The sequence below is a fragment of the Sparus aurata genome, chromosome 20 (assembly GCF_900880675.1).
Source record: "Sparus aurata chromosome 20, fSpaAur1.1, whole genome shotgun sequence".
NCBI classification, from domain to species: domain Eukaryota; kingdom Metazoa; phylum Chordata; class Actinopteri; order Spariformes; family Sparidae; genus Sparus; species Sparus aurata.
This window is the reverse complement of record NC_044206.1, coordinates 7648252-7675715: the sequence shown is the minus strand read 5'-3', so window position 1 is coordinate 7675715 and position 27464 is coordinate 7648252. Positions and strand designations below refer to the sequence as shown.

Sequence of the window (27464 nt, the reverse complement as noted above, 5' to 3'; positions counted from 1 at the left end):
CAACTGACCAGCACACAACAGTTTTCCATATTCATGATGTACATCCAGACTGTGTCCAGTCTATAAACACCGGACGCTTAAAATCCAGTTAGACAAGTGCTCCTACACCCTATACCATCTTTGTTAAAAACCCGGTAAATCATACGTCAGTTCCCTTATTTCTTTCCCCTTAAATGAAGAACGGGCACTGCAGTCTGAAATACACAACTGTAGAGCATTAACACACTTAATAAACACAAGAAGTTACAACTTACTAATAAAAAATAGTAATATTGAATGTATGACTGTCATATTAAAAATACTTTTAGGCAAATCGTGTGGCTGGCCCTTTAAGAATCCACTGGTCGATTCGTAAACTCGTTGCAGTCTGCTCTGTTCTTATGATCTCGCGATAGCTTCACATCAGTGGCGGCTGTGTGGCCCCCCTGTCTTAGTCCGGACGGAGTTGTTTCTGACGTTTGAATGAAAAACAGTGCAAATTACCTCCACTTTGGACCCAGGAAATAATGGCTTCAGCCTTGGAGCAGTTTGTGAACAATGTGCGGCAGCTCTCCGCTCAAGGTATGGTTGCTAAACTCATTCGAATGGGAAGTATTAGCTAGTTAGCTAGCATATGCTATTCAATGCCTTGCCGATAGCTAGGCAGCCAAACTGGTCAGAGCCCTCTTTTTGCTTTATCATGTAAACACACCGCAAAAATGACTTTTTATGGCTGCGAGAGTTCTGTAAAGTGTTACCAGAAGATGCGTTAGTGTACAGGGACGCCAGGGATAACCGTGAACTAGGTGGGTTATCAAAGAAAATGTCTAAATCATACTTTTTGTTTTTGATCTAGAAAATAATTTCTGGGGTTTGCCTACCGGTAGTCCCGCCCTACCGCACCATGATTGGCTAGCGAACTGAATTAGCAAATATTATTGGTCCAAAGTCATCTGTCAATCTAACTTGCATTACCTATGTTGCAAGGCCTTGACAGGACACTTGACCGGGCGATTTCTACTGAAACACTGATTACACGATTATTTTGGACAGATTTGTCAGTAAATTTGTTTTCTACATTTGCAAAGAATAAGCTCACGACAGTCGTGGTCAAGAAAAGGTACATTTGATAATTAATTTTGGCACTTAAAAAATAAACAAAATGCCTCAGCATACCTGGGGGGGAAAGTGTTTTATTGATTCATCCTCATCGTTTACATTGGTTGTGATAGGGGAACTGTTATAATAAAATGTATAGTTTTGGTAACCAGTGCGGTTACATCTTTGTGCATGTGTCCCTCTTGTGTACACCAACAATTTATTAAGATTATAATGTTTTAGCAATTAAATGCCATTAAATCCTAATATAACAGTAATTTAATTACAAAGCAGAGGGCCTGCCTAAAGCAGTTCTTTTTAAAAAAATTTCGCATCCAGCAATGCAATGTAAACCGTCTTACCTATATAGGACAGGTGTCTTTCCAAAGATTTAAAGTACATACAATAATGTTTTTAACTCTGTCTCTGTTTTCCTGCCCTCTAACCCCCTCAGGCCAGATGACTCAGCTGTGTGAGTTGATCAACAAGAGTGGGGAGCTGCTGGCCAAAAATCTGTCCCACCTGGACACGGTGCTGGGGGCGTTGGACATCCAAGAGCACTCCTTGGGCGTGCTGGCTGTGCTGTAAGTAGCATGCTCCATCTCAATTTCTTTTCTAGGTTTGTCACCGTCAGTGTAGTTGGCACCAGTCAAAAAACTCCTCCTCAGGCTGTAGTGAAGTCCTCTGCTGATTTGATGATTTATTGCTTTGTTTTTGTCTTTGTATTCACTTCCGTCCATTGTTGTGTCCATCTATCCTCCTGCCTTCATTATGCTTTATTTCTGCTCCTTTTTTTCTAAACTGGGCCAAGAGATTCTTTTATTGTTGTGCCTGTTGAATGTCACATCATACTTTTCATGAAGGGTAAGGTAGAGGCGGTGGAGCCTTTGAGAAATATTGTTAACCAGGAGGAATGTTAACCAGCTCAGTCTGAGGTGAAAGTGTGATTTGCCAAGTCAGTAAAAATAAACCAAGGATTCTTTTCTCGATTAATCCATTCCTTGTTTGGTCTATAAGATGACAGAACATGATAAAAGATGTCGATTGGACTTTCCCGAAGCCTAAGATGACGTCCTCAAATTTCCTGTGTTGTCCACAACTCAAAGATAGTTCAGATAGTTCAGTTTGCCGTCATATAGGGGGAGAGAAAACGGCAAATATTCCCATTCAAGAAGATCTTGAAAAAGTACTCAAACTTCTTAATCAATTATTTAAAAAGTTGGTGAATTATTTAATCGTTCACAACACATTGCATTTCTATAAATGATCCAATATTTGTACGTCATAAAAAGGGTGCCATGTCCTGCTTCTGTTATGTTTTTTTCTTTCATAGGCTGCCTGTTGCATGCAGGACAGCAAATGTGATACAACCACAAAGCAGCTAAGAGCTACCTGTTGCATGTACAGCTGATAATGTAGACATGAACTAACACTGTAGCAAAAAAGAGATTGTGAATCAAGAAATGCCCATGCTGCATTGAACAGTCATGAAAATGATGATTATGTTCAAATGATTCGGTGTGATTGTGATATGTAAACCGTGGGAAAATCATAAAATTATGTTTTTTTGTTTTTTTACTTTAAGAAAACTCTAAATATTCAGTATTTCACTTGTGCAGCATGAACCCTAAACCTTGCAAAGCTCAACACTGTTCCATGGAAACCATTTGACTGGTGCAGTTTTTCTATATGAAGAAAACTACCTTCTGTGTATGGAAATGACCAAACAACTAAACCACTCAATTTTGCATTGACATTTTTCATCCCACATGAAGCTGTCATGTAGATACATAATATACAATATATCTGCATTAAAATGTCTAAAAACAACTAGGCCTTTGTTATAAAATCTGTTAAGTTTTGTACTTGGATTATCCCCAATTTTATTGTTTCCAGCAAAGTTCAAACCCAGGGAAGGCTGTTATTTTTATTCAAGGTAACTGGTTTGTTTGGTTGGGTCACTTGTTGCCATAACTTCAGGAGAAACACCAGATTATGTCAGAAAATGAGGAAGGATGTCAGCTAAGACGAACAAAACTTAAAAGCACTATCTCGTCCGTGAACATTTCTGCCTGAATCACATCATACAGATTTTCATCAGCAATGTTTTTTGTTTGGCGGTGAGGACAACAACTCCCATGACACTACTCCACAATGTCATCAGACTATGTCACATAGCAGCAGAAATCACATACTGTTCATTTGAGGCCTTTTATTAAGTTCTCCTTGCTTGTGCTAACCTCCTACTCATTTTTGTTCCAGATTTGTGAAGTTCTCCATGCCAAACATCCCTGACTTTGAGACGCTCTTCTCCCAAGTACAGCTCTTCATCAGTACCTGCAATGGAGAGCACATTAGATATGCAACAGACACTTGTAAGTCCAGAAAACCTTTCACTCCTTAGAAAAATGTTTTGTATCCTGTTGTGTTTATGTTTTACAGGTTTTTACTTGAACAAAAAAGATTTTTGCCCTAATCAGTGTTCTGTTCTGTTGCCAACTATACTATGCCCACTCACTTGTGGCCGTATGTCAGATTCGGCTTTTTTCCAGTCTCCAACTGTAAGCTCTTAAAAGTGTTTTAGTTGTCACCCAAAAGCAAGAACATGCTGCATTGTTACAATGGTACGGCATCTGTAATTCAGACTGTGACAGTCAGGTAAATGGCGCAGTTGAGTCTTTCAGTAATGTTCAACAGAATCTGCTGTTGTAAATTATATCCCAGATGAATGATTACACAGTTGATGGGCTCACTTGAACCTTTGAAGAAGAATAAGAAACACTGTGTATGTACATGGTGCAGTGAAGTGAAGACGTATTCTGTAGACAAATGTGAGTACTTGAATAACAACTAAAAGAGTCGATCATCAATTTTCTTTCAATACTTTTCTTCCTTTCTGCTTCTTCCCGTAGTTGCTGGTCTCTGCCACCAGTTGACAAACGCCCTTGTAGAGCGGAAACAGGTAAGACTGTTAATGACTTAGATCAGATGGACATGCCCGACTAGATATCCTCACAGAGCTTTAATTCAAAATTAAATACTTTTTCAAAAACTCTGAATGGCCGTTGTAGATGTTTGATGATGGATTTTGAAAAATTTCATTTTATTGTATAAGACATACACTATGCCTGATATGGCATGAGTAAAGCTCTAATTTCCACATTGACTATTTCTTTATAGATTGTCCATTTTGTATTGCGGATATGCTTGAAACAATTTTGTTTCCATGCATGACTCATAGCCTTCTGCAGTGCTGTGGTTGCTAATGAAGTATGAATAGTTTAAATACCAGATGAGAACACAGAATGCAAATGAGGCCTGTTGATTCCTCTTACAACTGCACAGTCAAGCATCATGTGAATAGTGTGATATCATCGACAGAGTGCTGTTTCAGCCATGTAGACCAGCAGCTCCAAAAGGCATTGGGCCATTGTTAATCCATATAATGTTCACGCATGTCCACATTCCACTTACAGTGTGTATGTGCTGACATGTTCCATACAGAAATATGCTCACACACACCTTTGAATTCAGCTGACAATACTACATCAGCCTAAACTTTAGCAGCACAATCACACGACTCATTGAAAATGTCTTCATCCATTCTTAGTTTTGTGGTGTTATTGATTTCTCTCATGTTCTCGTTTCTGTAAAGTATCTTTGTCAAATGTCTGTATGTGCATATGATGAATTAGAGTACAGTGCAATGTCTTGACAATTTAGCATGTGAGTGTATGAAACATTTTGTATTGGCGATAATGAAATAAGTACATTTAAATTTTTTTCTCAACACTGGCTGACAAGAATGAGTCATCCTATTGCTTGTACTTCACTGAGTTTCAGCATCCAAGAGTAGCATGTTTTCCTTTTTCCATCGTGATCTAAATATTTTAATGCATTTTAAAGTGCTGTACAGCCTGGACCGTTTGTGCTGTGTTTTCATGTCTCGGGAAAGCCGCAGCTGAATACGTGAATATATCTTTTCTTTCTCCGGCAGCCATTGAGGGGTGTTGTCGTCCTAAAACAGGCAATAGACAAAATGCAGATGAACACAAACCAACTTACCTCAGTTCATGCAGACCTGTGTCAGGTGAGTCACAGGCCCTGGATATTATATGGCACTAGTTTTGTCTATTCCTTTTTGTAAAGGCCACAGTACAGAAAAGTGATGTAACTTATCCAGACTGTTCCAGTTATTATTTTAAGGACATGTAGCCCAGCCCATGAGCTGTAATCCTAGATGGCCTCATGGGTCAACTTGCACATAAAATGTAGTTACTAAATGTGATTTATTTAGCTGTATTATATGTAATCAACATCACATTAACCTAATGATATTAGTTGTTTTCTCCCTCTTCTCCTAAATTCATACTTGTTGAATAAGCCATTTAAAGGGCTGTGTTAAATAATTCAGTTTCAATTCAGTTCCCTTCCATTGTGACTCTCCAGTTTACCCCTCTTAGTCAGCCTCACAACTTACTGTCTTCTTGCAGCTGTGCTTGTTAGCAAAGTGCTTCAAGCCTGCCCTGCCCTTCTTGGAGTTGGACATGATGGACATCTGTAAGGAGAACGGAGCCTACGACGCAAAGCACTTTTTATGTTACTACTACTATGGTGGCATGATCTACACGGGCCTCAAAAACTTCGAAAGAGCACTGTATTTTTATGAACAGGTACAGGCACACACACATGGAATGGCATCACAAAAATATTCCAATTAATTCTCTAGAATTTGAAAGCAGAGTAAACCGTCAAGTTGTCCTCTGGTTTATCATGCGTTTCTCATGTTCTCCTCAGGCAATAACCACTCCAGCCATGGCAGTGAGCCACATCATGTTGGAAGCCTATAAGAAATACATCCTGGTGTCACTCATTCTCCATGGCAAAGTGCAGCCGCTGCCCAAATACACCTCACAAATAGTAGGGAGGTTCGTCAAGGTAAGAAAAAAGAAAGCATGGATGGAATGATAAGTATCAGGACTTCACATTTGCATATGGAGACATTTGAGTAATCACATTTTTAACTGATGCAAGTAGGCTTACTGTAACTACACCGCGTAAAGCAGATGAAGCAATTCAAGAAATGTTGCTCAATTATAACATTCTGTTGTGGTTAACAGAAACTGCTGAAACTCACACTATTATACACTCGGTGGTCAGTTATTCAGGTTACCCCTTGCTAAAACTGCTGCAGTCTAATACAACAGTCCTAAAATAAATCCTGCACTCATGAGTGTGTTGATCAATTTGAAGGTTTCAGTTTGTGGAGCTGTTAAATTGTGTTACATTGACAGGTATTTCTATCGTTTTGTCCACCCCATTTATTTCAATGAGGATATGCTCTTAGTATATGCAACACAAAGTGCAGCATCCAACATGCCAGCATTATGCATTAAACATTAGGTCTGAGTTTAAGAAATGTCTGGTTAAGATCATTCTTCATTTAAATGATGTGGTATTCATGAAATCCAGAGAAGGATCTTTGAATATAACCCTTTTTTCATCTAAATGAATACCCCCCAAGTGCCAGATGCACATAGATTTTCAACTTGGGTTGTGAATGTGTGAATATGAGGGGTTAATGTACCAAAACAGTCGCGTCTGTAAGAAATATGCTGAGAGTCTGTACTGCATTTTGGTGTACTTTAAGGACGCGCTGCTTTTATCCTTTCAGCTGTCTGTCTGTCTCAGAGTTTCACACTTATTGAACCTCAAACTCTGAAACCTTAATCACTTTGTACAGCGAGGCGCTTGAGTGTCGACAGGGACTTAATGATGCATTTAGCGCAGCTTGTTAACTCAGAGGTCCAAATGAAATTGGAAGGTTGTTTCTTAATTTTCTTTTGTTGAACCACATATTTCTGAAAGTTTTTAATTTCTTAATGTAAACATGTATAACTTTAATAATCCACACGGTTAGAGGGTTCAATGTACAATTTAAAGCACAAGTTCTCTTGGAATCTCTTTTACCTCCAAGCAAGATTGGCACCGTGACTAAACTATCCCCAACCCAATCATTATTGAATCGATTAAATCGAGACCATGTGAATCAGAGTCGAAGTGATTCAGGAAAGCAGTGGTAATACCCAGCTCTCCCAAACATTGGGTCCTCCTCCCATCCCCTATATTCCCCAAGTCATGAAAAATTCACCAAAAACAAGCACTCATTTTAGCTTGTTTAGACGGTCAAACGATATAAGACATAACGTAACAGGATGTCAGCAGTATAAATCAGTGCAGTATAAATCAGTACAGTAAAAACAACAAAACGTTGATAATTAGGTTGATATACATACAAAACTCCTTCAATGAGGATGTACACAAGGATTTTTGGTACTGTCTTGCCAGATGGTGTTTTAAATTTCATGCGCAAGCATCTGTTTTCTGCAACTTCTGAACATAAGGTTGCTTTGAAAATCTAGGAACCCCCCCCCCCAGCACCCACTAAGTTGTGCTATCATGCATAGCCCTTTGTTGTTTATGTAGCTTTCATAAAGACAAATAGGCCAGCAGCACTGTTTATTCCATTTTCTAATTTTCTTGGAGTTAATCAGTCATTATTATATCACAGTCCAAAGTGCTCAGTTAACTAGCTGTAAACAGCTTAAAATGGCTGTTTACAGCTTCTCCTGTTTGTACTTTAAGCATAGCTATTGTTCATACAATTAAATCACAAGAGAAATACCTTACAGCAGAAATTTGACTTGCTGTTAAGAAAAATGATCATCAAAGGTGTGAGCAACCTTTCTTCAGTCTCTGCTTCAAACTTCCATACAAATTCCGCTTGCCTGCCAGTTTGTATTCAGCTCTTAAATCAACGAGGGGACTTAAATGACTTGGTAATCGTATTGCTTGCATTGTCAACACGTTGTAAAAACCAATAATGATCTACTTGTGCAGTTGACAGTTTGTTGTGCCATGAAGTGACTGGTTATTTCTCTGTCATTTCTTCTTTGTCTTATTGCCACTGTTAGCCCCTGAGCCAAGCATACCACGAGTTAGCTCAGGTTTACACCACCAACAACCCGGCAGAGCTGCGCAGCCTGGTCAACAAACACAGCGAGACCTTCACACGAGACAACAACACAGGCCTGGTCAAACAGTGCCTCTCCTCTCTGTACAAGAAGAACATCCAGAGGTTAACAAAGGTGGGTCACTGTATAAATGCGAGCCAGATGTTTTCACAAGAAAGCAGTGAAATTCTTTCAATCCTGGCTCGTTGATGTGGTCAGGCTGTGGTTTGACTGTTCTGTTGAAGGTTTTTTGACTTGAGTTAACAATTAAATTTCAGTTTAGTTTAGGCTGGGGGTTATGGAACATATACGGACCAATATGGATCCTTGGTATTGTAAAATTAACATAGATTTACACAAATTAGCCATTTAGTTTATCTGGTCTAGTGAGAGTCACTAGAAGTGACAGTAATTAAAATGACAGGAAACACCCCAGAAACACGGATGGGGGAAGGCAGATTTAGATATCTGATAGCAAGCTGTTACTTGGAAAGCTGAGCAAAGCAGAGATATGAAACAAGAGCTTGCTAGGTGATGTATGACTTTAATGCCTATGTTGTGACACTAGAGGAGCTCTACTGTAGCATTTTAGCGATTTTGATATCACGATTTCGCTTTGATTAATTTTTTCTGGCTCGTGAAGGTTTTGTTACAGTCAGCTGGCATATTCACATTCCGCGGGATTTTCTATCTTTCAATATTCCTTTGTGTAAATATCTGCAGAAATACATGCATATAGCCACGTCATTTTATACTCAATATAATATATAAAAAGGAACTGTACATATGGCTTCCACTGAGGTCCAGCACATATTTTAGTCTAATCTCTTTTAATATCACTTTTTGTTTTATCTGCAGACCTTCCTGACACTGTCTTTGCAAGACATGGCGAGTCGAGTGCAGCTGTCCGGCCCCCAGGAAGCAGAGAAATACGTCTTACACATGGTGAGTCGGTCCAGAGAGACTAAAGCAGGAAAAGCCAGTCCAACATGTCGTCCACACACTTACTTAAAATTGGATGAAGAAGTTTGAATCACTGCACATTAAGTATGCTAATTCATTTTGATCAGCCACTAAAATGTATATAATGTTAATGTAAGAACTTTAACATTTTAACTTAACAGTATCCTGTTTTCTTCATCTTTAATCTGATTCCTGACAGACTTAAAAAGGTTGCTATTCATCAGTACTAGAGATTTTCAGTTTAGTTTTCATCATTCTCCTCCTCGTGCTTCTGAACAGATTGAAGATGGTGAGATCTACGCTAGCATTAACCAAAAGGACGGCATGGTCTGCTTCCACGACAACCCCGAAAAATACAACAACCCAGCAATGCTCCACAAAATTGATCAAGAGGTGAAGATGTCCTGCTCTGTTGTGTTTGTAGTCCTAACATAATGTAGTGAATGAATCCTGATATTATGTTGAGTGGTGAATACTTTTAAAGCGAAGCTATATCACTTTTGTCCTTTCAGATGTTGAAATGTATAGAGCTGGATGAGAAACTAAAGTCTATGGATCAAGAAATCACAGTAAACCCACAATTTGTGCAGAAGGTGAGACATCTAACATCTAACAGCATGAAATGCATAAATATTATTTTGACCTTATTTGAACAACTTCTTTACAAATCCATGAATTTGTTCCGCTTTGTGGAGTCATAACAAATAAAAAAAACTGAACTAAAATGATCAACAGAATGTGAGAGATGAGCCTTTTGACGTTATGTCATAGATGTCTGTGTTGCAGAGATATATACAGAAGTGTACATGCTAACCAGCTAGCCCTGGTCAGTTCTGTCACCTCATGTCACTTTGTACCTAATGAGGTGATAGTCCAATAGTTTTGCTGAGGCTGACTGATATAAACACCAACAATTCTACAGTGCTCCGAGATCTCTTTGTAGGCAGTCTCAAGTCAGCTATTAGGACTGCTAGCTTATTAGCTAATTTGTAAGGAGTTTGAATTCAGCGGCTGGCCACTTCTTGCATATTGCACATTTAATTCAGATGTTTTACATTTGGTAGAAAATAAAATGAAAGAAAAGAGAATAAGTTATGTAAGTAATGTTAACATGGTACTAACTGTGATGTGTACAAAACAGGAACAAAAAATCATCAATATGGATTAATACTTAAGGACAAGCTCTGGTTTTATTAACAAAGCTGTCCAGGTAATTCAGTGGTAAGTCAACATGCTTCCTGGAAAAAGCCCTTTGTTAGTTCTAAGAGATAACAAAACTATTAGCTGTTGTTTACGGAAGTGCAGCAGGAACCGGTTTTTAACCCAGCTGTTTGGTCTGTTGAGCAACAGGCAACATGTGACAGCTTTTTTTTTTCTTTTTTTTTTTTCTTTTTTCAGAGTATGGGATCGCAGGAGGACGATGTCGGTAGCAAAACGTCAAGTTATTCCTGAGGGGCCTTGGACAGGGAGAGAACGATGCAGCCATCCAACACGTTCTTCCCAGGATGAGTTGGATTTTTTTAAAAGAGGAAAACAAACAAACAAACATTCTATTGCATAAGGACATTGGTCAAGGAAAATCTAATTGTGTGGAATGATGATAAATTTGGTTATTCTTTCTTCACAGTGTCTTAAGGATAGCAAAAGATCCTTACAGAAAAAGGAAAAAATTATTACAATTTTGTCAGTGTTTTATTTATCAATGTTCAGGTTGGAGCGCCACTGCTACATTAACAGAAACCACAATAATAAAAACTGGACTTATTTGTTCCAAACGTGTGTGAATAATCTCACTGTTTGTTTTGGTTCTGCTGCATGATGGCCGTAATGAGGGCATTACATATGAGAAACATCTATGGCTGATGAGGAATAAATCTGATATGTTCTACATTTGTAAAGACTGCAATGATCGTTTCCCTCGCACTCCTTTTGGTTAGAATGTAGATATCATCAAAATCCAATCTGTACAAATCTGTATCTGGACATGCCCTTGACCAAACGGCACAATGGAGGAGTCGTTCACAATCTGGTGCACTGTTTTGTTTTGTTGTTTTTTTGTTTTTTTTCCTTTTCTTTTTTTGTTTTTTTAGGTCGGATCCACTAGAGGTCGCTAGAGCACTGTATAGAAAAGCCGTTTTTGACAGCTTGTTAAGAGGTGAAGTCAACAGATGAAACCAAAACTGTCATGTCATTTTGGGAGCTTGAGCTTTGCGATTGTGGATCTGTTAATAATAAATTGTTTAAGAATATAGTTCTGGGTTTCATGCCTTTGTGAAAAGACACTCATCCATCTGTACTGTAACTGTAGGGTGTTTTTTGAATCTCCATCCACTCTTGGTTGTCACATTGTAACATTCTTGGCTGATAGAATGAAGCTGATGTACGCCTAAGCCAATGAACGTCTTTATTTAGGCGGATGTGGTTTGCAGGAAAATTGCACCAATCACGACGCAGCACCCGCTTCAAAGAGGCGGGACTTAACCGGGAAAAAGAACGTGGGCACCCGCCAATCATGCGCAGCACTCGCCCCTCATTGGCCCCTCGTTTTGAATAAGGTGGGACTTGACGACACTCACCGTGTAAGCTACTGTTGAAATTCCAGTGCTAACCAACTTTAGCCAGCTTGCTAACATGTAATTTAGCCAATTGTTAAGAACTGCACACGGCGCTGTTCTGGATTTAAATGCATGCACAATATTTCATGTCAAACCGAGGAATGTTGGACACGTCGTCTTGATGTTCGCTGCTGCGCGTGTCTCCGTTACCGCAACCAGGACATGTCCAGTTAGCCGGAGCGCAGCGATTGCTGGATAACGAACCTGGCAAGCTAACCCAAGCCAGCCCGTTCGGGGACTGGGTCTGCGTTGAGGGGATTTGAAAAAGGTTTTCTTCGCTCAGAGGGACAGTAAAGCCCGGATGCTTTGACTACTACCATGAGTCCCGCAGGCTGCCCCCATGTCAACAGCTTCAAAGTGGACAACTGGAAGCAGAACCTGAGGGTTATCTATCAGTGTTTCGTGTGGAGCGGTTCAGCCGAGACCAGAAAACGCAAGGTAACAAGTGAACAGAGAGAGAAACGACCGTTGAGACGGGACTCGAACGCACGACGGACCGTGTGTGTGTATGTGTTTGTGTATGCGTGAGCTGCGGTGGCGTGCGTGGACAGTTCCCCGCCCTTCTTCAACAACAAACATCCGACGCTGCGCGCGCGCGCGCACACACACACACACACACCGTGAACGCAAGACTACTGTAGGCTCTCACCCGCATACTACATGCTCATTGTCGAATTTTGCTTCGGTACCGGGACTCAAACTAAGTCCAGATTCCCACTTTAACACCTGACGGACTCGCCGCATCTGCAAAAACAGCCCAAAGTGAAGCAAACTACCAGCGTGGTTTTTTTTCCTCCCAGCTGAAACGTTGGCGTACTTCAGATCTAGAGACCGCATAATAGATTAGAAAGCTGATGTGCATCTGTTTGCATTGGCAGCGCGCCTGCAGTGGCTCCACTTCCTTCCACCAGCAGACTGCAGACCAGCTTCACACGGTGGCTTTTCCTCGCTCAGAAGGCATTAATTGATTTATTAAAATCAATTAAGCGGTCGTGAATCTTTTCCCCGCAGCCAGGAAATAGTGACAGAGATGCGTAATTGCAATCATGTTACTGTATCAACCAGGTGTGTGTGTGTGTGTTTTTTCCCCTGGAAAGCAATGTGTGTGTGTGTGTGTGTGTGCGAGAGAGAGAGAGTGTCATCAGTCAGGTGTGAGAAGAGGAAACCATTTTTTATTGACCCATGTTCAAGATTCACATGAGTGGATGCAGAGCAGCAGATGTGCTCAGTAGTAGTAGTAGTAGTAGTGCTTGCCTCTGCAGTGTGCGGAGTGTGTCCTGCATCCTTGCACTCTGATGCGCTCTGGGACAACCCTGTGTTCCCTTGGCATTTTTGCTTGGCATCAGTGGGAGCTGGTAGTCCAGGAGGCGATGTTTACTGCAATAAACTGTGTGAATATTTGCAGGCTCTCCCTGCTGTAATCGCCCCCAGCTCTCTGCCCCTGCACCCCCCACCCCACCCGAACGGCAGACGAGGCTGGCAGGAGGGGCTCACATCACTGCTGCGCATCACTTCCCAGTGGCACTACATTTCTATTGAACGCAAGCTCAGTTGCATATACACATCTGCCAGCGCTTTTCCATCATTCGCGGCCAGCACCGGGGCTCTCTCTCCACCCCCACGCCTCGGGTGGTCTCGATCAACATTCGGTCAGCATCAGGGCGGTCCACTGACCTTCTGACGCAGATTGAATGTTAAAGCGTTTGTTCACCTTGAGAATACAAAGGCTTACACTCCCTGGTCGGCTTCGGTGTCAATCACAGAAGTGTCTGATCGTGTCTGAATTTACAGGTGCCTTGGATTTTATCCCAAGATATTGCTATGGAGGATGTCCACCGGAGCCTCGCTGGATAATGCGTCCTCTTTACCCCATATAAGCACATTCAATTGCGCCACTGGTAAATTCATAACCATCCATTTTCGTGTTTCATATAGGCTACACATAATCGCCCTTAATTGGCCCAGGAGGAGATGCATGTGCATGTGAGTCCAAAGGCTTCTACGTTTAGATTTTCTTTTTTTCATTATGAACGATAATGTTAGTTTAAAAGTTTGAGGGAAATGTTTAATCTTTGAAAAACGTCCTTGAATTTCTGCATGTCTCAGTGTTTTGTGTGTCGCCCTCTCCGCTCCAGTGTAGGCATGCACTCGACCTGGCATGGACTCCACAAATTTGTGCAAAACCTGATGACTCATGTTATCCCAGCATGGTTTTGACAGTCTTCCACAAAGCTTCTTATGATGTCACATAATGCTCGGCTTTCTCAGTCTCCCGGTCTTCAAGTGTGACACCCCCCCCCCCCATTAATGTTCAGTGAGATTGAGGTCAGAATCATCACGGAGGACACAGTAGCAAATGTCAAGAAAGGAGCCCTGATGCTATTTGTGTTTTAAATACCTCTACTTTTTTGTTTTGGAAGGAATAGTCCTTTCTTATTCACCTACCTACACTCCACCTATCAATGCAGGCCTTTCCCTCCAATGGCGCAGACAGATGTTGTTGCGTTTGGCTCATAGTGAGATAATGTCCTCACGTACACTTCTAACCAGGATCTTTCCGGCCCATTACTCCCCCCCTGTGTTTCTCCTGGCTCGTCCTTAAAACCTCTTAGCACTGGGAGAAACACGACTTGGACAGAGCTCGGGATGTTCTCTGGATGTTGGGAAGACCAAAAGTACTGTGTATCCTTAACAGTATACGTGTACTTGGAGTACTCTTACTGGCATGGCAATAGAGGGTGTAAGGATATGTTGACGTGCTGACACAAAATCTGACATGATTACAATGTTCTTAGACATACACGTGCATAATGTAACGCTGACAGTTGGAAGAATGAGTGAGGAGGAACTTGCATACTGATGCCTTTTTCATAATTCATGTGCTGTCTAAGCACTTATGCATGGAGGTGTGTGTGAATGTGTGTGTGTGTGTGACTGGAATAAGAAATCGGTGTGTTTTGGTTTTGCTATTTTACCATTTTGTGTCTGTGTCCATGTCAAAACTGGCGTGCCGAGCATGTTCCAAAATATCGTTTTTATCAGAAAACGATGATCTGACCATGAGTGTTAATTAAAGTGTTTTTAAGATGACAGTCGTCACTTAGGGTTTAGTATGATGGAGCCTTCAAAATCATCACTTGAGTCTGTTTAAAGGGCAACACGGATATCTGATTTTTTTGGCTGAGAGTTGAGCAATAATAACATGAGGTACTGCATCAGCAAGAATTAGTATTGGGGGAAAAAAAAAGGTACAGTGTGTAGGATTAAGTGGTTAGTTTGCAGATTGCAACCAACTAAACACCCCTCACCTCACCCCCCTCTTCCAAGCATGTTGAACCTACGGTGCGCACTAAAAATAAGACAAATGCGAACAGCCCTCTTCAGAGCCAGTGTTTGGTTTTTCGCTGTTCTGGGCTACAGCAGAAACATCCCTCTAGATACAAAAGGCTCATTCTGGGCGAACCAAATCACAATTGTTGAAAGTTTCAGGTGATTGTATGTTAATGAAACCATTATTATGAATATGATATTACATGTATCCTAAATCCTACACATTATACCTAGCCAGGATGAGAAAATTGGTAAAATATGAGGCTTCAGCCAGGGGTAGCTTAGCTTAGCACAAACTCTGAAAAGACTGGCTTGTAGTCTTTACTCTTTGCTTTGGATTTCACATGAGATATACAAGATCTAATGCATGAAGGGGTGAGTTTGAGTAGATTCCATTACCTTTGGACGAATCCATGCTAGCCGGTCTCCAGTCTTAATGCTATGCTAAACTAATCTGGCGGTAGTTTGGTGTTTTACTGTAGCGTCAAACTTCTTATTTAACAGTTCTTTAACTGAAAATGTAGGGTCTATTGATTGGATCCTTAAACATTTTAATCGATGAGGTTAGAACTTTAATATTGTTGAATTGGTCAGTCAAGAGAAAATTAACCATCGTCATCATTTTTTATAAGCAAAAATGCTTAACACGTCTGAGTTTCAGCTTCTGAGTTTTGGTCATTTTACAAAGTTTTGTTTTAAGAATATTATATATAAGGTTTTACACACAGTGCAGTAGTGATGATACTGCATCTCCCTTTTCCACATTCAAACCAGGGTATTGAATATTCTCATGCAACGTTAGTGTACAATATACAACATGTCTTGGCGCAGACTCAAGGCAATGCAGCAGAACAGTGGTAGTCACTGAAATGCTTTCCTCAGTTCCTTTGAAAATTAGGCCTAGTCTCTTTTGGTCTTTTGTAGCATCTACTTCACAGATACTTTAATGTCATTTATTTGTGAGCTAGTCATTCTCTAAAAGCTTTTTACTGCTGGCATCAGTTTGCTATCCAGTACATGTGGACTGGGATTCAGTTCAGCACTAGGCAGAGTGGCTCTACACCCCCAGCTTTGACCACCAGACAGACCAACAGCTCTTTTCTCATCCAATTTCTACCAACTGGTCCACTCTACATGCTTATGTTATTTGGAGGGGACTGAAGTGAAATTTAACACATTTTGTGAACACATCAAACATTGAATTTGACTTTGAAATCTACCGTTCACTGTGCCATCAAATTAGCCTCTAAATCATTATCTCCTTGATTGTTTGCTTTTGTCTTCGTCTCTCATCTGTGCCCTCGTACCTTCCTCGACCTCCTATCTTCTCTTATTTTCTAGCCTCACTTCTTCCCGGCGTTCGTCCTTTCCCACCTCATCAAATTCATGCTGGCGCATTGGCACGCCAGCTTCTCATCTGCATGCTTTTGAACTGTTGCTATCTGCCCTCCATCCACAGTCAGGCACTCCTCCCTCGTCTTTTCCACATGACTATCAAACGGATGCGGGACTGTATTAATCATTAACAATCACATACGATGCATGTATGAATGAGTGCGTGCATACATATTTTCACCTAAAGAGGGCTGAATGTTTTTTTTGGCCTATGTTCATGTACAGTGCAGCCACACGCTCTCTCTCTCATACACACCGAATGTCCTTGTTAGATTGCTTTCCAGTCGCCTACAATGTGATTCTGCAAAAGGCTCCAGCTATTTAAGATGGTTTTTTTTTGTTTTTTTTTAATTCTTGATAGAAACAGGATGATTAAGATAGAAACAACCAAACGTGATGAAGCCATGTCAGGTATGGTCTTAACAAATAATTAATGGTAATTCAAATTCATTACAAAGTGGTTCATCATTTGACATGTTTTGAAATGTCAAAAACAAAATGTGTGTTAACCACAACGAGGATGCTGTCACACCCATGTAGTATTAAGTATTATATAATGACTAAATAATACTAATCATCATGTTTAAAGTTCCTTAAATGTGGTTGAGGCCCGATATTTTTACATTTCTCTCCGTCTTCCTGCTCATCCTTTTGACCCACATCACTCCACTGCATCTGCAAGGCCATGTCCTCTTGAGTGATTCAATCATAGCTGAAGGATTCTGTAGCTAAACTCTGACCACATGGTTTAGTTTCCCCTATAAATGTACCACTTTACAGAATATAAAGAGGCGTACACGTCTGTGCCACTTTGACTTTGAAGCTACAGGCTAGAAAACCAAAACAATGGGCTGAAAGATGCTAAAATGCCACTTAGAGCTGAGGGTGATAATTCTATGTGTTCAAGCCAAACGACACATTACATATAGTCGATCCATTGTTAACATAAGAGTACGAATCATTTCCATTTTCTGAAATTGAATAGATTGAAACAGATATATTTCCTAAACTTACCTTGATCAAACGCCATCTACTCTTGTTTTATAGCTCGACTTTTGATGCAACAGTTGTGCTAATAATTTCTCTGTCTTTCTGTTTATGCCTCCCCTATCCCCCCCTTCTCTTCCAGGCCAAGTCATGTATCTGCCACATGTGCGGCGCCCACCTGAACAGACTCCACTCCTGCCTCTACTGCGTCTTCTTCGCCTGCTTTGCCAAAAAACACATCCACGAACATGCCAAGAGCAAAAGGCATAACCTAGGTACGGCACACACACACACACACACACACACACACAAAGGAATTCTCAGTGTCCACAGGTGCAGTTGGAGCAGGTGTGTTTTGAGGCTTCTGTTACAAACATTGTGTCGCACCAGGCGTCCAGACCTGCAATTAGCCCCCTTTGTGCAAATAAGTCGGTCCCTGCCTCCTAACAGACACGCTCACAGTATGTACATCACGCACACAAACACACACCTTCACTCGATGCCATCAGTAATGCTTCTTGTTTCAAAACAAAGGCTGCTTAAAAGGCTAATTATACAGCTGAGTGGCTAATGAAGACGTAGCCTGGTGTGATTGCACAAAGCGCTGACAGTTCACAAACACACACACACACTTGAGCGTGTGTGTTTTTGTTGATGCCTAAATTTAGGGTCAGCAATGAGTCAGTTACATGTTGGACTGTGACACATTGTGATGTGTTTAATCGGGCAAAATAATCGGGAGGAACACAGAGGAGCTATTACGCAACCTGGTGCAACATAATTGCAACACAGCCGAAGAGGCTTGGCCTCATGGGGGATTTGAATGTCACCTGTGTATTTGGCCTCATGTAGCCTATTAGAGGGAATATATGCATTAGTGAACTCGCTAATGAATAGGGACTGAGGTCTGTCATGATGACTGATTAAAATTAAGCACCTAAAAATCTACTTAATTGGGTACACCTCCCTGTTTAACAATCATCCTCCGCCAAAACCCTTCAAAATATTTGGCGGTGTGCGTTTATGAGAACACAAACAGGAGATTATCTCTGCCTTGTTTTGACAGGATTATTTTTTCCAGGTCAGAAAAAGGTAACATTAAACATCAATCACGTCAGTGATTTCAGAGACGATCTCCATCAGATTATCTTAAATATGCTTCCTTGACTGAGACGGCTTCTATTTTCAGTGCTGCAACAATCGCACCGTGTTTTCTCGTGGCAGTTCACACGGAGGGCGCTTTGTTGGTAAGCGCTCGCAGTGACAAGCAGGGAAGTTGTATTCAATCCATTGAATTAAATATTTGCATCGAACAGACACAACGTGGATGGCTCCAGATTTGAACAAAGACGTGGGTGTTCACCGAACACCAAGAACAGTTGGCTGTTTTCCCCATCCATGCTACTCCCACAGGGACACGCGGCCTGTGATAAAACTCAGCAGACAAATCGCTGTCTTACTGCAGATGAATTTGCTGTGTATTAACTGATCCCACCCAGTTAAACATCTGCTGAACGTACGCAGTATTGCCTTATCTGTAAAGTGCTGTGTCTTACTTGGTGCAAAGAATGGATGATACTAATATGCAGGTGAATGGATGAAGTGTCTGAGTAAGGTTTTTGCCTGCCTCGTGCCTCCAGAACAGCTTTGATGCTTTTGTAAAATCATGACATAAAGCAGGCCAACAAATTGAACAAGTGTATGCAGACTAGTCTGCTCTGTTCCACTGGTAGAAACAGGAAAGAAAAAAATAATTTTGTTCATTTTTGTTTGGTTGCGGTGGTTCTCTCTTCTTTTAAATTTATTTTTATTTTTTTTACAGTTAATACTTGCCCCGATCCAATTTCTTTCTTTATTTATTAGCACTTATCAAATAACAACTAAAACTTTATTGTCATGTTCAATCTTATCCACCTTGCAACAGACTGCACAATACATAGTTTCGCCCACATCCCATAACACCATCCAACTAATCTCCTGTTTCCAGGATAACTGAATTGTTGTAATTTATGTTGAAGTGCACTGTTTCTGTTTACCGAATTGTGCTTAATATGATGTTTTCAGATGCATATTGCTTTTGCAGCCAGATAGAAGAAAACTACCAAATATGATGATGATTGAGTATGATTTGGCTTTTATAATAGAAATTTGCTACACACAAGCAGCAAATAATGCACATGTATTGCACATTGGATATCAGCAGTGGTTGGCGTTCTCTGCCCATGCAGTCGTGGGGGCTGAGGAAAAGTCAAGGATAGAGGGAGGTTGCACCCTTTTTTTTCATCTAACTAGGATGATGCAAAGCGACCGCCAAGTAGAGCTAGACCAATAAATCTGCTAATAGTAGCTCATAGCAGACGTGTCGCTATCGATGTACATGTCAGCCCTGACGTGACAAGACATTGTTGTACTAAAATGGCAAATAAATCATTGGCGTCATTGAGAAATAGTCTCTCCATCACAATGCCTGGTCACCATATTTTTCATCTGGAAAATGCCACACTCACAATATAAGGGATCCACATACAGTTGTTTGTTAATGTAAGGTTTATTTTAAGGTGAGGAATTGGCCACCTGTCAGCAACATACTCAATCCAGTCGGGGGCAGCATATCGCAAGAGTAACTGCAGTTTGTTGCTATTGATAGTAGGGGTGGTGAAAAAAGACGATTATTGATTAATCGCGATTATAATATTGACGATTATGATTCGATTATTAAATTTCCAAAAATCGATTTAAAAAAAAAATAAATCAATCATTTTTAATTTTTTTAAATTTTTATTTTTTAAATAGTAATACAAACTGGAGTCCTCCTCTTACTGGCTTCCGCTACATGGTCCACAGTCTGGAGCCAAGATATGTTATTCCATCCCGGAGCTTTTTCACACTTAAATCGATTCCAAATCTTTACAAGGGGACAAACCTTTCCGTGCAAGTGTCCCTCAACTCTGCTCACAGGGTAGCAATAACGTGCGATGCATGGACATCCAGAGCTACAGTCTCATATGTGACTGTTACAGCTCATTATGTCAGCAGTTAATGGAAGCTAATGTCCTACGTACTTCAGACGAAAGCTATGGATGATAGCCACACAAGCGCAAATATGTGTGAGTTTCTCAAAGCAATGGCAGACGAGTGGGGAATAGATAAACACGCCCTGGTTCTCGTCACGTACAATGCTTCTAACATGAGTCCGGCTGCTGAGCTTGGCAGCTTTCTTTTAACAGTGAAAGACTACATTTAACACAAATTAAAAAATAATAATTTTGATATTACAGTTACACTATACAATATTGAAGGTGATGTGAGGTGTTACTCAAAAGAGAAGTAAAATAATTCAGCAGCTGACTGATGTTAAATGGAAGATCAATAATCGTTAATAATTGAAAATCGAATCGATAATCGTTAATAATCGAAAATCGATTTGTAATCGAATCGAGACTTCAATAATCGGAATCGAATCGAATCGGGAAATTGGGCCGATTAACCACCCCTAATTGATAGCCTTAAGCTCAGTTAGCTGTGCAGCTAGCCATCTGGACTGGGAGCACGGAGAAATTAGCACAGGGGCTTCGGACCATGACAGACCAGGGTTAGCTGGTTGGCATGCTAACTTATACATAGACATTATGACATGAAGGCTGATATTTCTTCACATTCTGTTGATAATTTTAATGAATGTTTTGATTTTTTTCAACTAAAATATTACATGTGGCACCTTGTTAAGAAAATAAATTGAAAAAAAAATCTTTTATCGGCCTGAAAAATCCAGTATCGGTCCCTCTTTAGTGTCCCTCTTGGTGGTTGAGTTGGCTGAGTCTGATGGAGCATGTGAGAACAGACCTCAGGACAGCATAGCACCATCATATAGTTTCCAAATCATATTTCACAGTGAATTCTGCATCATACAGGGCCTCCAGACCACGCAATGAGCTGAGAGATTGCCACTTTACATTCGTGGAGTAGGTGGCTGATGTATATGCAAAGACACGTAGCAATGTGCGGAAATGCACAGTGCAGTGCAGCATTTTATTGAAGGTAGAAGCTGCATTGAGATGGAGCGTGCAGACATTTTGTACAACCCTTTTTTTTATCGTGTATAACACACGTAATGGGAAAACACGACTTCAGAAGCAACATTGCAAAGACAGTGAAAACAGGATATTATCTCCAACACGAGGCATCATCCTGTTCACCTAATGCAGCGATACCGGCTCCACACCCCGCCAGCTTTCTTTTTTTATTCTCCACATAATAGAATTAGGCTGCTCGAGCAGCGAGTGAAGTACGTTCCACTGCGGTGTGTTTTGGAGGAGAACGGCGCCGCAGCAGCAAAACACACTCGGGGTGTCCATGACAAAGGCTGGTTTTGGCAGATGTTGAGAATCTGCAGGATTGTGATTTTGTTTTTTGTTTTTTTTTGTTTTTTTAAGCCCTCCTTTGCTCTGCGTTATCGCCCAGCTCAGGAGGACCCCCTCTGGTGTCTGTCTGTGTGTGTGTGTGTGTGTGTGTGTGCGCGCGCGGGTGTGTGTTTTCCCACAGAGTGTTATTGTGAATTTAATTAGGTTAGATTCTGAATCAAAAAAGCGGAGTGAGAAATGGTCTAATGCGGAGCGAGAGAAAAGATCTCAGCAGACTGGTGAGGAGGTAATTAAGTCGTCTTTAACAAACCCTGTGGAATTAGCCTCCATTAAACCACCGGCACCTCCTCCTCCTCCTCCTCCTCCACCCTGCCTCTCCTCCTCCTCCTCCCTTTTTCTTTTTTGCCATTCCACCTCTTTCATCCAACCGTTTTTATGCGTTTTCACTCGCAGCTATTTGATCAAACACTGTTTTGCAGCCTTGCGTCGGGCCCCGTCCTCCTCTCTATCCTCGTCTGTTTTTCCCCTCCACTTGTTCCCATGGTTACCTGATGACCCTTTCGATATTCAGAATTGTAAAAAAGCATTTCATCTAATTGCACCGTCAGCCTTGTACCTCTGGCGTCTTCTTTTTTGTCCCCCTTACAATCAATTCAGTGAAGTTTCTGTACTCCTTTCCTCCCTCCTCCTTCGCGTCTTCTCCTGCTTCTTTTTTTTTTTTTTTTTTTTTTTTCCTCCATACCTGCAGAGGATAACAGCCCAGGAGAAGCCTGACAGACAGGTTGTCATGGCAACAGCAAACAGGTATCCGCAGGGTACAGAGAAGGTGAGGAGACGAGGGAGAGAGGTAGGGGAAGGACAGTTTTTGAAGATTTAAGCGAGTGTGTGACGGCGGAAGATCGCACCGGAAGATAGGCGCCTCCCTCCCCTCCTCACCTTTTGACTTCTCATTGCTCTCTCCGTCTCTCGGGGCGTCTCTCCGCCGTTCCTGGATGGTGTTAACAGATAGCTGATATGTCAGCAGATAAGCCCCGGCTGCCTGGCATCGCATGAACACCATGACAACGTGGCCCGAATAGAAAAAGACTTTCAGAGATGAAGCAGTTAGCGGTTCACACACACAAACCTTTTTCACCCTCAGCGTCGCTGCATTTGAATAAAAACAGCTTGCATTGTTGTTTTCTGTTTTGTTTTTTTTTCTCCCAGCTATTGACCTGCTGTATGGAGGAATTTACTGTTTTATGTGCCAAGACTACATCTATGACAAAGATATGGAGCAGATCGCCAAAGAGGAACAGAGGAAAGCTTGGAAACTGCAAGGTACGACCGCACTGCCCACATGTAGCCGCACCACACGCTGTGGCGTCACACGGCGCCACTGGATTCAAGTGAAAATAGGCTTAAAACAAAGAATTTCAGCGTTCCAGTTGATATCAAATAATATTCATCAGCCAGATCTTGGCTAGAGCTGGAGCTGCAAAGGCTAATCGCTTAGTTGTCATCTGTTAGTGATTTATACAATAAAAAACCAGCACGAGCAAGAACATGTTTTTTGGAAAGCATGAAAAGGAAGGAGTGCACCACGAATGTTAACGGCAAGCGTGTAATCCTTTGTGTGTGTGTGTGCGTTTGTGTGTTTGTTTTCCAGGCATAGGGGAGAAGTACTCGACATGGGAGCCCACCAAGAGGGAGCTGGAGCTTCTCCGCCACAACCCCAAAAGAAGGAGAATCACCTCCAACTGTACTATTGGTTGGTATCTCTTTTGTCTTTGGTGCACCGGCTGTCTGATTGTGTTGCTGCAGAGAGCACGGCGTCAGTGTGGGCTGATGGCTCGGTTTCAGAGAGGGAGAGAGAGAGAGAGGGGGACAGACTGCAGAGCTCAGAGGGAGCAGCAGAACGTTAGCTGCTGCTATCAGAGCTGCATGAACGTTGGAACTTTTTGTTCCAACTGTGTTTTTCCTGTTAAAGTCATTATTGTGTGGTCATAGAAGAGTACATTCAAGATTACACTGTATGTTTTGGTGGGTGGTGTTGTGGTGAGGAAGCTTCCAATCTCAAAATACTGAAAGTTGAGTAAACATTATTATTATTGTGATTATTACAACAGGACACTGCTGGGGAAAGAAACATACCGATAGGACCGTCGTGCATCATCATCAAGTACACTTTATTATTAGTGGTAATCCCAGGACTGTAGTAACCTTAACATTAACATACCAATAAGAGCTGAAATAATTCAAAATAAAAAACACAACTTAACACAATTTGCCTTGGAGTTTACCAGTTAAGAGCCGAATAGCCTCAGGAAAGAAGTTTATATCTGCTCCAAGGCGGCATTTACTTTAAGCTTCTGATCATCTCTGATCAGCCACCCTCAACATTTTGTACACATTGCTGGAGCCGGGTTTCTAACCAGCGACTTCACTCTTACTAGACGCCACGCTCCACACCTGAGCTACAGCCACCCAATTCTAGTGCTTCATTAGGTGCACTATATCACATCTGTAAAAAAAACAATTGATAAAGAGGTGACAAGCTGAACATGTAAATGGAGAAAAGTAGGCATATTTGAAAATATGCATCTTTGAATTAGTGTAGACATTATCGATGTTCAGCCACAATCATTTTTTATAAGCGAAAGTGTCACTTTTAAACAAAAAAAAGCCAAAAATATTCATTGTTTCGAGCTTCAAAAGTGGAGGATGTGCTAGTTTTATATCATTATATTCACATTAAAGATGTTTAGCGTTTGGACTGTTGGTGAGGCAGAAGGCATGATGTGCTCTGGGAACTTTTTACTTTCTTACCAAGATAATATTTTATAAAGGGTTCATTCTTAAAGAGCTGCAGCCCTGCTACAAACAGTGATAATAATAACGCTGCTATCCTACACATGTCCGTGATAACCGGTCGATCACGCAGATATAAGCTGGCAGACATATTGCCCTCCGAGAACAGCAGCAGAATGTATTTGAAGCTACAGGGGACGTCGGAGTGAAGCAGTAGCGGGGTTTGGCAGCCTGCGGGACCGAGGAGAGCCGTCATACGTTTAACACCTTGTAGCAGCCTGCAGGAATCTGCTCGAGCGTCGTTAACATCCCTGGCACTGTCTTAGGTGAGGGAAATTACAGGCCTGGCTGCTCATCTGTGAGAGAAACTACCTCCCTCGTACTCCTCTATCCTCTTTCCTTTTCTGTCCGTCCTTCCACCTTCTCTCCTCCCTCCCCCGTCTCTGTGTGGTGTTTTTCTGCTGTAATCCGGCAAGGGTTTCCCTGCGTGCAGTCCAACACTGCCTCAGGAACATCACGGTGTGTGTGTGTGTGTGTGCGTGTGTGTGTGTGCGTGTGTGTACGTGCGTGTGTGTGTGCGTGTGTGTGTGTGTTCGTCTCGCATTTAACAGCATTGCAGCTTTGATGCCCCACTGCAGCAGCCAAGAAAAATGATCTGGCTCTCTTCCCCCCACCCCCTTTTTTTCTTTTTTTTTCCTCCCATCCACCCTCCACCCATTCTTTCTCTCTGGCTCAGTCCCAATTTGTTGCCCTACCTTTTGTTTTCAAGTGCCCCCTTGCCCTTCAGGACAGTGTCACAAGGGGTAGAAGATGAAATCCACCTGAAATGGGACACCGCTTCAAGACCCTCACACGTCATCAGTTGTTAATGATCAATACACCATCTTCCGCTGTGGGGATTTCTCTCGTGTTACTGTGGCGATCCCGGTGTTTGCCATTTATCTGATGGCGAGAGAGAAAGAACGGACGCTCGCAATTAAGGGCAAGCAGTGTATTAGGATTGGGCTTCTGTCTCTTCTTTGTTGCCAAATTCTCATTCCCGTTCTCCCTCCTCTCTCGACCCTCAGGCCTGCGAGGTTTGATAAACCTCGGCAACACGTGCTTCATGAACTGCATCGTCCAGGCGCTGACGCACACCCCGCTGCTGCGCGACTTCTTCCTGTCCGACCGGCACAAATGCGAGATGCAGAGCAACTCCTGTTTGGTGTGCGAGATGTCGCAACTCTTCCAGGAGGTAAAAGAATCGGTTCAAAAGAGAGGAATGAGCGGAGGTCAAGGTGCAAAAAAAAATAGAATTTCCTCTCTCAAATACACACCTTCCTTCCGCAGTTCTACTCAGGCCATCGGTCGCCGCACATCCCCTTCCGTCTTCTCCATCTGGTGTGGACTCACGCCCGTCACCTGGCCGGCTACGAGCAGCAGGACGCCCACGAGTTCCTCATCGCGGCGCTGGACGTCCTGCACAGACACTGCAAAGGTTGGACAATAAAATGAAATAAAAAATTGATGCGACGGCGGCGAGGGAGAAGCTGGAAGAACGACAAGAGAGGAGGCTTTTAGCTTGAGTGTAGGAGTGATGGGGGGGGGGGGGGGGAGAGAGAGCTGGTTGTAATGAGAGGAGTTGAGAGGATGACAAAGAAAACACAGCGATGCACCGACTGACAGAGAGACGGAGAGACGCACAGGACTGATCTCTGCTGGATCCCTGTGTCTCTCTCTGCAGTTCATGAGCAGAGAGAGGGTGGCTGTGAAGTTACACAGCATTGCTTTTAGTGACTGTGTGTGTGTATGTGTGTGTGTGTGTTTTTACACCCACACAGACGACAACGGGAAGAAAGCCAACAACCCCAACCACTGTAACTGCATCATCGACCAAATCTTCACAGGGGGCCTGCAGTCTGACGTCACCTGTCAAGTCTGCCAGTAAGTGTGATGGAGTGGGTGTGTGTGTGTGTGTGTGTGAGGTTCTTCCAGGAGAAACGCAACACAAAAAGCCTTTTAGGTCACACTAGAGACTGCACGAAGCCGAACAGAACAAAGCCACGACCCGGCACCGTTCCCTTTTGTCACAGTGCGCCCGTCTTGACTGAAACAGCCGCTCAAAAATGACACGCTACGCTCGTCTCTCGCCATCCCGCATCACAGCTCTCTAATTCCCTGCCCTGAGGTGACCCTCCTGTCTCCATCATTCACACGAAGCATCATCAATCACACACACACATGCACACACACACTGAAGCCTTGCACTGCAGCAACAGGAAAAGCCTTTCATGGCATACAGTCTGGAAAGCGGACCTCTACCTCCACCTGGTGGTCGAAAAAAGAACCAAAGCTTTTTTAAAATTTTTTATTAACCACGTTTTATGTATTTACAGCGGCTGGCACATTGTAATGGGTGTGCGTAGATCTACCAGCAAAACAGGATTTATCAATCAAAACTTACAACGTCTGCCTTCAAAGTTTTTAGTAAAAGTAAGAAAGTATTATCGAAAAGTTGTGTGAACTCGAGCACTCATTCTGCCGTTAAACCGACAGGACAGCTGACAACGGACAGTGATTCGAAATAACTGAAAGAAGCACTGTGCTTTGGCCTAGAGTCAAACAAATCGCTTGCAGAAAAGAGGGAGGATTATAAAATAATTATCAAAAGAATGTTTAGCATACAGTGAAGTCATTTGTTATTTTCCCAGCCGAGAACCCCAAAATTGGATTCTGGCGCTTTGTGAAACTCATCCTGCAGCCAGCAGATATTCTGCAAAGCACAGAGCAGCTTACAGAGCGCCACTCACCACTTACAGACTGAAGCATTTAGTCAGGATCCAAAGGTGAAACCCAGCTGAAGTCCTCTTTTTGTAAGGCATAAAATGAACCCCAAATGACTTTCGGTGGCAGCCGTGGAGCTAGTTGACGCTCTCTGCTTTTACCAGCCGCTT

The 27464-nt window shown here is 42.0% G+C and overlaps 2 protein-coding genes across 3 annotated transcripts in view; both read left to right on the top strand.

The window, feature by feature from the left end:
• Positions 1-376: 376 nt before the first annotated feature.
• Positions 377-11098, top strand: cops3 (COP9 signalosome subunit 3). The gene is made up of 12 exons (XM_030399242.1): positions 377-561; positions 1532-1661; positions 3340-3452; positions 3990-4039; positions 5075-5167; positions 5571-5750; positions 5875-6015; positions 8052-8225; positions 8949-9035; positions 9333-9446; positions 9566-9646; positions 10452-11098. The coding sequence occupies exons 1-12, from the start codon at positions 507-509 to the stop codon at positions 10503-10505; spliced, it is 1272 nt and encodes a 423-aa protein (XP_030255102.1). The 5' UTR covers positions 377-506; the 3' UTR covers positions 10506-11098.
• Positions 11099-11590: 492 nt separating this feature from the next.
• The window catches only part of usp22 (ubiquitin specific peptidase 22), a 21648-nt gene continuing 5774 nt past the window's right edge, over positions 11591-27464 (top strand). Inside the window, exons 1-7 of one of the 2 annotated variants that reach the window (XM_030399240.1) lie at positions 11591-12106; positions 17523-17655; positions 22948-23061; positions 23390-23491; positions 25599-25765; positions 25861-26008; positions 26352-26454. In XM_030399240.1, coding sequence (XP_030255100.1) covers positions 11987-12106; positions 17523-17655; positions 22948-23061; positions 23390-23491; positions 25599-25765; positions 25861-26008; positions 26352-26454 — 887 coding nt within the window. In that variant the 5' untranslated portion in view covers positions 11591-11986. Of the gene's footprint in view, positions 12107-13222; positions 13567-17522; positions 17656-22947; positions 23062-23389; positions 23492-25598; positions 25766-25860; positions 26009-26351; positions 26455-27464 lie in introns of those variants that run through there. The other variant, XM_030399241.1, reaches the window with a different exon arrangement.

Coding starts and splice junctions, on each gene's coding strand:
- cops3 (XM_030399242.1), top strand. CDS start 507: ATGGCTTCAGCCTTGGAGCAGTTTGTGAACAATGTGCGGCAGCTCTCC. Junction 5,751..5,874: donor CACTGTATTTTTATGAACAG/GTACAGGCACAC, acceptor TGTTCTCCTCAG/GCAATAACCACTCCAGCCAT. Junction 8,226..8,948: donor ACATCCAGAGGTTAACAAAG/GTGGGTCACTGT, acceptor TTTTATCTGCAG/ACCTTCCTGACACTGTCTTT.